The following is a 10,887-nucleotide window of genomic DNA, read 5'->3' on the forward strand; positions in this document are numbered from 1 at the left end:
AGCTTCTAGCGATGAGTGCTAACCTCTACAAAACAAGGTAGAACCTGTTGCGCTACAAAACAGGCATGTGCCACCTTAAGGAGCACATGTTATTACTATTTTCAGATTTAATTTGATGAAATTCCACTTGTGGAGGGGAGGTCTAATGTGAAGCAAAACGCGGGGAAATAGGGGTCTAACAATCACTGCAGGGCTTTCACTTCAAATTCTTCTTTTTCACTAATGGGCAACGGAAGAAAGTGTGAGTGAGTTGCTCCATCTGTATTGATTCCGTGCCACCAGCTCACAAGCCAATGGCCCACTGTGAATTCTCCCAGTGCTCCAGATGGTGAGCCTGCTATGCAACTCTGCATTATAACAAATGAATGTGGATCAAGTTGATGCAAAGAATGAGCATCTTTCTTTTTTCTATTTTTCTTGCAAGGAAAACTAAAAAAAAAAAAAAAAAGTTGGTACGGGTTATTTAACAAGTGCTTTTGATCATAACTTTTGCCCGTTCTGTCCATATGCTATCAATTTTCTCCTCATCACCAACTGTAACACAAGCCTGTTAATACTTAATATGAAAGACATCAAAGTCATTTTTTGTGCATTGGGAACACAGAGGAAATGCTGTAATGTGTTATAAGGAGAGTTAAAACACAAGCTTCGAGTAAGATGACCTTTTTCAATACAATATCATAAAAAGGCTAACCGCTTTATTTTTCCTTCAAGTGCCCTTTATGTAATAGCAAAAATAGCACAGGCAATGACAGGTGGAAATCTGCCTGTGTAATTTGCTTATGACAGGATCATTACTTAAGGATTACTGAAATGCACTACAGAGCTCATTCAGCCATTGTCAGAACTATGTCCTTGAGCACTTTCATAAGCCCACTGGATTCGTTTTCCAACCATAACGTTCTTACTATAAAAAGCAAAGCAGAGTTGTATTTCAAAGGAACATGTTCTAAAAAACTTTCTGCAGCACAAGCACAACCCCATCTTTTACATCAATAACTTTACTCAGAACTGTAAAAACTCAGTTCCATCAAGTCCAAGTTCAGCACACACACACACGCATGCACGTACATACACGCACACACACACACACACACACACACACACAATGATTCATGTATTTACAAGAAAAGTACATGCACAGAAAACGTTTTTTTAAAGTAACAAAAATCAAAGAGGTCATTACAGAGAACTTCAGAAATCACATTAGGCTCCCTGTGGTGTCACGAATGCCAATGTGATTAAAAACAGATGGAATAACAGCAACACTGGTGCTTGAAGCTCAATCTGCAAACAGGAAAGTCTAACCTCAACAGGCAGCCTCTTTCCCTTAATCATTCCCAGACTCCCACTTGTTATTATTTCAACCCAGTCTCGGAGCTGAAGCAACCAGCCAGCAAAAACAAATTCAAGGCTGCAAAAAAACTTTATTTCTGCCACACAGTTTCATTCTGTGTGTGAGAAAAAGTTTTGAAAATGGCACAATTGTTTCATGCGTAGCAGAGAATATTTACTTGTTTGTGCACAGCCGGGGTATAAAGGAGGATAAAAAGTGCACTTAAATAAGTTTAACAACATTATTATTGAATTGCATTATTAAATTGTACTGTAGCACAGCTTTAACTAATGTAACGTAAAATCAGAGAGAGCAGCACATGCATTCACACACACAGGAACACAGTGCTTTTACCTTAAAATGAATCAAGCACAAAAATTATAGACACAAGAAGAGTCAGATGGACAAGCAGACTGAGACCGGCAGTCAGTGGGATACACTCTCTCTCACACACACGCACTTCTTCTCCTCTAATACACACACATTCCCAAAGAGACTACTCACCGATTTCCCGTTGTAGTAATACATTAAAGAGTTACTGCCCATTCCAGGGACAGGGTAGGCGCAATACATTATAGCTTTAACAATTTAAGTGATAAAAGTACACTACAGCAGCACACTGGCTTTCTCTCTAGACATACATCCAAACCGTTCAAAAGGGACTAATAATTCTTCCAGTACTGGCCTCCACACACGACCCACTCAGAGGAAACTTATGCAAAGTAGGACTGTACCATTCCACACTGTGGGAAGGGGTGGCTGTCAGAAGGGAGTGGCTCATGTGGTACATCCCTCTCTTAAGCCTCTAAGTGCTGAGGCAAAGAGGAAAAGGACGAGGGGGAAGGGAGGCGATGGGGAGGTGGGTATAAAAAAGATAAAGGGAAGTGGGTGGGACAGAAAACAAATGAGTGAGCGGATTTAGAAAGAGCGAGAGAAAAAAAAAAATTAATTCCAGGCATAAAAAATGCAGATTTTCTGCAGGGGAACCCCAACAAACTGGAACTAAAATAATTTCATTCTAAGCAGGATTTCATTAATATGTGTAATTAAAACACGACCAAATGAGTGCATAAATAAGTGAGCCTGTTCTCTTCCACACATTTTAATCCCGAGCGTCTAATCTTTTTGTTTTTGTGATGATTAAATGAGTCTACAGGCAGTGAGGTAAAATATGGCTTTTGTAAGAACACAACCATCTGGCTACACATTTTACCTGTTCCCACACATGGCTCACACGCCAATTAGGAGTCATTAGTGAGAGAAAGTGAAGGCTCAACATAAAAAAAGAAAAAAAAAGAAGGTGTTGAAATCCATTATTTCAAATCCAGTTAAAAAACTGTATTTATGAAAAGTGAAATATGAGAGTTTGGGTGTTGGCAGAGACCTTTAGCTGAGAAGTGGCCGTGAGTACAGGGTTGTAAAGCATGCAACAGCTGCAAAGGCCAGCTCATGACGTCGGAACATGAAAATAATGCTCCATTTCCTAAACCCTGGGGGCCTCAGACTGGGGGGAGCACTGGGGGGCAAAACATCGACAGCTATTTTACCATGGTTTACTGTCACTGCGAGCCACACAGTTCCCCATTACCTTTATCATGTGGGAGGAGGGGAGAGCAAAGGAGAGGAGAAGAAAGGAGAGGTAGGAGAGGATAAGATACCATATTCCAGTGAGAGCCCCGGTCTGTACAGTCTGCCTGGAGCCTTTCATGTCTACCACTCGAAGCTGCCTGGACTAAACACAGGCCTGTAGACTCACACATTATTGTTATAGAAAGATGAAAGCTTCCACTTCCCTAAGAAAACTAGGCCTTTATTATGCTTTTCTTTTTAGTACTGTTATTATTTATCCCCCTTTCTTCTCTAGGACTCTTTTAAACTCGTCCAAAACACCGGCTCTACATGCGGTTACTGCTTTATATCTGGCGCTGTTTCAAGTTGATGCTTTAAGGAAAATGGTAATGATAGAAGTGTTTGAAGGGGTCTAAAACAAGTCCAGACACACAACACAGTGTTGTGAGGAAAACACATGAAAGCAGGGAGAAATGGGCATTAATTTGGAAAATCATGCACACGTATCATACCAGTGCTGGCTGACTCAGACTCAAACCACTGCCAGCCCTTTTCTGTTAATACTGACTCTGCAGGAGACACATCGAGAAGGTCCATGCATTTTCAGCAGTGGAGGTTTTATTTAATTACACTTCATGAATCAACAATCATGACACATTGCAGAAAACAGTCTGCGTGTCTAGGACAAAGCTTTTCTAACTGTGAGAGGAGAGAGAGAGGTGGCGTGGACGGAGAGATGTGAAGGGAAAGATAGTGTGTGAGGTGAAAAGGACAGGTGCATGCTGGTGTTGTAAAAACAACAGGAAGTTAGTTATTGTAGTTTGGCCCACTGATTTGGCCCATTCACAGACACAGTCAGCAGTTGGAGCTGCAGCAGTGGCTGTGACACACAGATCATGGAGGCAGTTATGGTACTTTAAACCCCTTAGCACCTAATTGCCACAATTTGCATCAAACGTTGTGCTCGTTAGTGCTGAGTCGTAACTCAGTCAAATCTGAACATGCAGACATTATACACACGTTTTTAGATTCAATGTGAATTTAACTTTCTGGGGATGTCATTATGTCCGATGTCCATTGTGAATAAACGTCCATAAATCCTTAGAAAAACATACTATGACTACAAAACAGAAGTTTTCTTCAGTATCAGTATAATCCAGTAATAGTTGTACAGTCTCTACGTTCATGGGTGCATTGCAAACAGGAAATGCTAATAACTAATTAGCATACTTTTATTGCCCAAATTTAAACAAATGCAGGCTAAAAATACCAGGCTCACATCTCACTGATTCCATTCAAATATTATACTGTTAACATCCCCCAGTAGCTCCAAAACTTAGAGCATGATTATTTCCCAAATAGACGAAAGACAAAGAATAATAGGAGTTACAAAACCCATTAATATAAACTTTTTTCATGCTGCACAATCAATATATTTCTTTGAGAACACTAAGGCTCAGAATGTCAATCAACATGGTCCATATATATTCCTATAGTCCAATAAAGAGAGAAGAAATGATTTAAATTGCGCCTGGAGGGGTGGCGGGGGAATGTTTAGGCCTACAGTGTCATACTTTAAAACCCCAACTGTTCACACTCCCCTCTCTAAAAAAACTCGAGTCATCACAGGGTGCTTTTCTTGGGATTTGTTTGGGTGTTGAAAAACACAGAGCAAATCCACAGGCTGAGGTCACCCCCATCTCACGCATGGATTTAGCGATGATGTCATCAGACAGGAAGATTGTTTCCTGTAAGGAGCTCTGGTTCTAATTAGAGAGGGCTGACTCTGTGAGTGGGGAGTGCTTGGGGGATTCAGACTCCCACCCTCCCAAACTCCTGGCTGAATTATGGATGGACTGATTTAAAGACAGTAACAGGGTTTCTGCAGGGATTATTAAGTTAATTGTTTAAGACCGTGTTAATACCTGTTTCACAGTCAGCTGACAAAGTGTAAGTGTTATTATTATTATTATTATTATTAATAATAATATTATTATTATTATCATTATTATATCATATTATTTACAGTTAAGCAGTATATAGCAATGATTTCTAATCATATAATTAATTTAATTAAAGCAACCTGGACATGGATAGGCAGCAAAAAAATAGATAGGTGGTTTAATTAATAAAAAATTAGGAGATTAATAGCGTATAGGCGTAAAACCTTTTAATCCTTTGTAATGGCTGTTTTTGAAGAACTAAAATACTTTTAATTACTTAATACTAAGACTTTCCAATGCCTGTCTTATTAGTCTTATCACAACAAATACTAAATTTGTCACTCAAAGTACACACAATATTTAAAAATGTTTATAATAATTCTTTAGGTAATACTTTAAAGGAAAATGTACCCATATTTGCATCTATTCTGCTTAATGTAAGTATAATTCAGATTTACTATTCTTGGTTTTCATTTATTTTTTCTTTATTTGCATATTTAATGAAAACCTATAAGACTATTTTTAAAAGTAACAAATATAAATTCTTCTATAAATAAATACATTTTGCATATGTAATGCAGAAGGAGAATTCTGAAAGGGCCTTTGAAGAGTTTGTTATGCACGACAACTTTGTCAAAAATATTGTCAGTATAATGAGCTGCAAGCTCAGTGCTGACAGCATCGTTAAACTCCTACATTACTGTCAACAATGTGAGGCTGGATAATTGTGACTCTATTCAGAAAAACTAAATTCCTCATCCTTTTATAATAATAACATTTACATGAATAATGGTGATTAAGTTTTGTTTTTGTGTTCAAATGTGCCTCACATAGAACAGAAGATGTTATACAAATTATTAAAAGGCTGATCAATAAAAAGTCATCTATAAGAAAATTAATAACCTCAAATGTGCACAAGCAGTGAGAGGCGAACAGAGCAGACTGGCCTAGTTTTTTACCCCCAAAAGCATTTTTCAGCATTTTGAAGCCTTTATTTCAAACAGTAGAGAGACAAGAGGAAACAGAGGAGAGAGAGAGGCAACATAGCTCCCCAGCCGGACTCGAAATGGGGACGTTGCAGTTCATCGTTGCTTTCTTAACCCCTAAGTTAAGAAAGCCGTGTAGGCTGTACCTGACTGGCCTCTTTTGGTTTACAACAGGCCTGCAGTGAAACACACATATAACATGAAGTTATCATGAACATTGTCATTAAGACTATGAACTCAATCACCAATAGTCCTGTGACTTCACTGCTGTGTCACACATCACAGCTACAACACTGCTTCTGTCCGGGAGCAGAAACAGAGATGTCACGATTGAAGAAGAAGAAGAAAAGGACAAGGGAAACCTTTCTGACCCTGCTGATTGGCACACACTGCATGTTGGACAAACATCACAGGACATCTGAGTGGACTGCTGTGGAGGAACGTAGTGGTGTCACAGCCATGTACATTAAAGTCATTGCTACAACGCTCCTGACGTTGGGGGAAACGTGGTCAGGTTGATGGGAGTCCTGAGAGAGACAATGTGCTTTTGTCTTCCTTTCTCAGTCCATACGATGATGCTTCTCGGCAGCTTTAGCCTGCAGACATGCTGCAAGACGACAGGATGGGCTGTTACCTACAGCTGTCACTTACAAACTTTCATAAAGGTCTTGCGAAGAGAGATTTCCTTGCAAATGGTGGAAATCATTCTATTATAATTTTACTTTGGCGTAAGGCTCCAAGAACGCTTTACACAAATTATTAACTGGGCACAGCGGCCTTCAAATAAAAGCTATTTAAACTTTTAAAGACTGACAGCAGTAAATGTTTGTAGCAAAGATTCTAACTTCTAACAAAAACCCTGATTAACCACATTTGTTGGACATCTGTCCTAAACCATTTTATGGAAAAACTAAAAACTAATATATTACCAAAAGTATTGTTTTACATTGTAGAACAAATGTGACAATGACAATAAGAAGTGCATAAGAGAGAGAGAAGTGAAGAAAAGAGATGGAGATCAGTGGTGAGAGTTTTTCCTCACCAGTTTAGTTTCAGCTGATTTTTGGTCATTTGGGGAGCCAGAAATGACACAACTGAGGAAACCAGGTTAATTTAAGAAAAGACCAAATGACAGCCCGATATCACCGTTTTCAAATGAATATGATTAAGTAATGTATAGTTCAAGCTTGATGAATTTGCATACCACCTACTATTTAAGGAACTCTATCATCTTCTTTGTCGCTGAAATTATTAGATCCTTCTATCCAGCAGAAACATCACTTTAATGGTATTTTATAAAACCGTAACAACCTCGTCTGTATGCCAGTTAGACAACATGACGACACGTTCATTCAACCTTATCACAACTCTGTACTCATGATAGATGTGTGTTTGGTATGTACTTACTAACTCTACACTAACACTGTTTTTATGACGTTCATGTATGTGTATAACATAGAAATAGAACTACATAATAATTCACTGGTCACCCCTGAGCTAATAAACTATATATTATTTTTTAAATGAATAGCAAAACAAGGGAAACAAACAACTGAGTCACCCACTACCACCATTACATTGGTGTGATCTATCCCTCACACACACCACATTACACATAACCTCTGACCTAAAACTGAGTCCTGCAGTTCAGAACCTCAGCGACGACACAAGCTTCACGTGGTTCAATCACGTACTTTCCAGGTCACAGCAGCCTGGTTTAGATGCTCTCTAAATAACAAACACTCTACCTTAGTGATTGCTGACAGGCTGTGTTCTTGAGCCTGCCAGCGATCTGAAAATCAAGGTTTGCATTAATGCCGTACACTCACGCAAGCCCTACATGAATAATTTACAACAGGCCAGAATGTGAGTAATGGCTTTAATCTGTGCATTATTTTTGTACTCTTTGTCCTTTTAACTCCTTGTTCTCCTCGCAGATGAAAGAGGTCAGGCCTCTGGCTTGTTTGCCTGTTCCATTATCTGCAGCCTTTAATGTCAGTGGTAAATTTCAGCAACCCAAACAAAGATAAACACAAAGCCCAGTGTCCCAGAGGTGGCTGTAACTGTTCAGCATCACCCCCATCAAACCGAGGGTGTCTATCTAATCAGCCATCTGATGAGGCCATCTCTGGGGAGCTCACTAACCGGCGGTCCGGTCAGAGCCTGAAATATAGTCCAATAATTATATCACCTGCAAAAAACATACACGTCCAGACCAGATCTCATTTTGAAGAACATATGGAATAAACTTTATACCATTTATACACATTGTTTAGAAGTCCCATTCAGTCATATTTCTATTGCAAAACTAACCCACACAGAACAGTACATTTTATATGAATATCCTATTTATTTATAAAGATATAGATCACTCACCACACACACACACCTTAAATAAATTATTAATTATCTATAGCAGCATTACAGAAGGTTCAATGAATAATAAAAAAAAACCTAATTGATTTACTAGAGTATGCATAACAGCCATCACGTACAAGCGCTGGACTGTGTGAAAGCTTATGTAATTTATGTGGGTCCTTCTTGCCCACACACACGCACACACCTGACTCATACATTTAGTCAGTTAAACAAAGCTGAGAGTAACACAAACCTCAGTTGATAGTTACACTTGCATTCTGCAGCTTGGTCCCTTTTTTTTCTTAAAATCATGCTCTAACCCTTAATTTCTTTCTGGTTTGACTTAAAAAGAGCCTGTGAGTTCACAAAAACTTGTCTAACTACACATCCAGAAAACATGGGTATCCCACTCACGGGTCTGGTGTGTCATCTTGCAATGGGCAGGTAGGATATGCTTGGCTTGTCTGAGCTTGTTTGCATGAAACGGCGGCCTATGGTTTTATATGGGTGTGCTCAATGAGAGAATCAACCATACAGTTTATGCATGTGTGGACCAGACAACCAAAATAATGTTCTAAAGGCAGGAGAACGTTGCTTAGAGCTGCAGAGACGGCTGTTAACTTTCAGTAAGTTTAGCAGCATGAGTAACCCTTACAGTACATGTTTTTTGTTTCACTGTAAATGGCAGGAACTGACATTTGTAGGCAAACTAACATAGAAAAGAGGATTTCTCTGCATATTTGGATTAAATTAAACACTAGTGAATAATGTCAATGGTAACTGATTAGTAGATTAGCCAATCAACTTATTATTATTAGCTTATTTGGGGGGAAAAAGTTGCTAGAAAATACTTGAAGTTTGTGGAAAATGCATCTTTGCTAAAAATTTGAATAAACTTATTTATTTAAGTCCCCATTGGGGGTAATTATTGTAAGTATAAAAACTGTGAACACCCATTTTCTGGCTTGACTAATGACATGCAGAACAGAAAATACACTGCTGTGGTTTGGAAAGTCTGACCTCCTTGTAGGTATAAAAACTGTGTTGGCCTTATTACTGACATAATGTTTTTCTCTCTTGCTCTGCTCTGCTTCATCATGCTTGCACCTTATTGACACTGGGCTGATGTACAGGGTTCTAGTAACTCATTAACAATTATAAAAACACTTCTTAAACTTTCTGGAATGTAATGGAAAATGTATGCATTAGTATTTATATCCCTTAACCCTCCCAGTGTTAATGTTAAATGCATGTGTTGGTGTTTCTACAACATCAGAATAACAAAAGGCAAAAATATAACGTGCAGCTTCTGCTGGGTGGACCTAAAATCTAATTTTGCCGGGAGACTTATAAAGGCTGGGGGTGATCCTAGCTGTTTACATAAGGCTTTACTGATGCATTTCATCCACAGTCTATTCACAAAGCCCTGGTACTATGTCCTGTCCTGCAGTGGTTCAAAGGAAGGAAGAAAAAGTAGCTTCTTTCTCAGCAACAGGAACATTAGGTTACTGTTGTACTACAATATTATGATCTCTTGTCTTTGAGCTGTTAAAGACAGATGGATAGAGAGACAGACAAAATATATCTTTTGAATGTCATGCACCAGACAGAACTGCAAGGAGCATTTCTAGGTCTTAAGATTCAGAGCCTAGAGCAGACTTCGTTTCTTACAGCTCGCACAGTATAAATCTCTCAGAAACAAGGGTGTCTGAGTGATCTGTCAAAAGCAAATGTCAATCTATTTTGTCATCCACACTCAGGGTTCTCGCTTGCAAAAGTCCCTAAGGGGTACTGAACCTCAGCCCACCACTTTCTTTCTCTCATCCTGCAGCCACATCGTCACCAAAGCCAGGGAGGAAGTGTCACATCAAGCCAATGTGCCTCTGACAAGGTTTTGTGGGGGGGGGGAACACTATTTACACAAACAAACTGACATGCACACACACACACACACACACACACATACACACCATGCCCTTGCAGCTTCCCATAAATATCCTATAAGATGCCACTTTCCCCCCCACAAGCCACAAAACCCTCTCTCCCTCTCTGTCTTCAGTCCTCCTGTCAGACAGGTGCCCACGCAGCTGCCCATCAGCATCCCTCAGCACAGCAGCCTGTCTGTCCAATGACGACATGCTCTGTCCTTCGCTCTCAGTTTATACAGTCAAATAATGCTGGGAGCCAATTATAGCCAAGTGTCTACTGTAACAAAAATAAAAGCTTTCATGCTTGAGCACTTAAAATATGTTTATCTGTCACACAAGGCAGTAAGATATAGCCAGCATCTTTTTTTTTAAATGTTCCACTCCTGCATTTGGCATGGCTGAAAAAACTGGGTCAAACAATCCTTAAAATAATGATGAATGATAAATAAGGATTTGTTAGGCATATGCGTCACACAATTACAGCCACAACTGCAGTATCCCATGTCTGCATGCACACATCCAGCAGACCACAGAGGGAAGTATGTGTGTGGCGGAGGGAGGAGGGTGTCTGTATATAAGATGAAAAAGCCCTAGAAACATTTAAATGTTTGCAATCACCAGCTGGCCTGTCTAGATAGCCTTCACATCCTGGTGCACTGCAGTGTCAAAACCTAAATGCACAGAGGATGTGCTCCCGTAAATATTTTGATTCAGCTCCATCATGTAGTATACACACACACACAAACACACACATACACACCTACACA

At 39.4% G+C, this 10,887-nt stretch overlaps 1 protein-coding gene across 5 annotated transcripts in view; it reads right to left on the reverse strand.

The window, feature by feature from the left end:
- tcf12 (transcription factor 12) overlaps nucleotides 1-10,887 on the reverse strand; it is a 75,566-nt gene that overhangs the window by 23,154 nt on the left and 41,525 nt on the right. The window contains exon 1 of one of the 5 annotated variants that reach the window (XM_035682275.1): nucleotides 1,841-2,043. The exons of the other annotated variants lie outside the window; for them this stretch is intronic. Within the exon in view, the coding sequence (XP_035538168.1) occupies nucleotides 1,841-1,909 (69 nt within the window). The 5' untranslated portion in view covers nucleotides 1,910-2,043. Of the gene's footprint in view, nucleotides 1-1,840; nucleotides 2,044-10,887 lie in introns of those variants that run through there. 5 annotated transcript variants of the gene reach the window in all.

Source organism: Morone saxatilis, unplaced genomic scaffold, assembly GCF_004916995.1.
Source record: "Morone saxatilis isolate NCDOM2014 unplaced genomic scaffold, NCSU_SB_2.0 Contig11, whole genome shotgun sequence".
Classification (NCBI taxonomy): Eukaryota; Metazoa; Chordata; class Actinopteri; family Moronidae; genus Morone; species Morone saxatilis.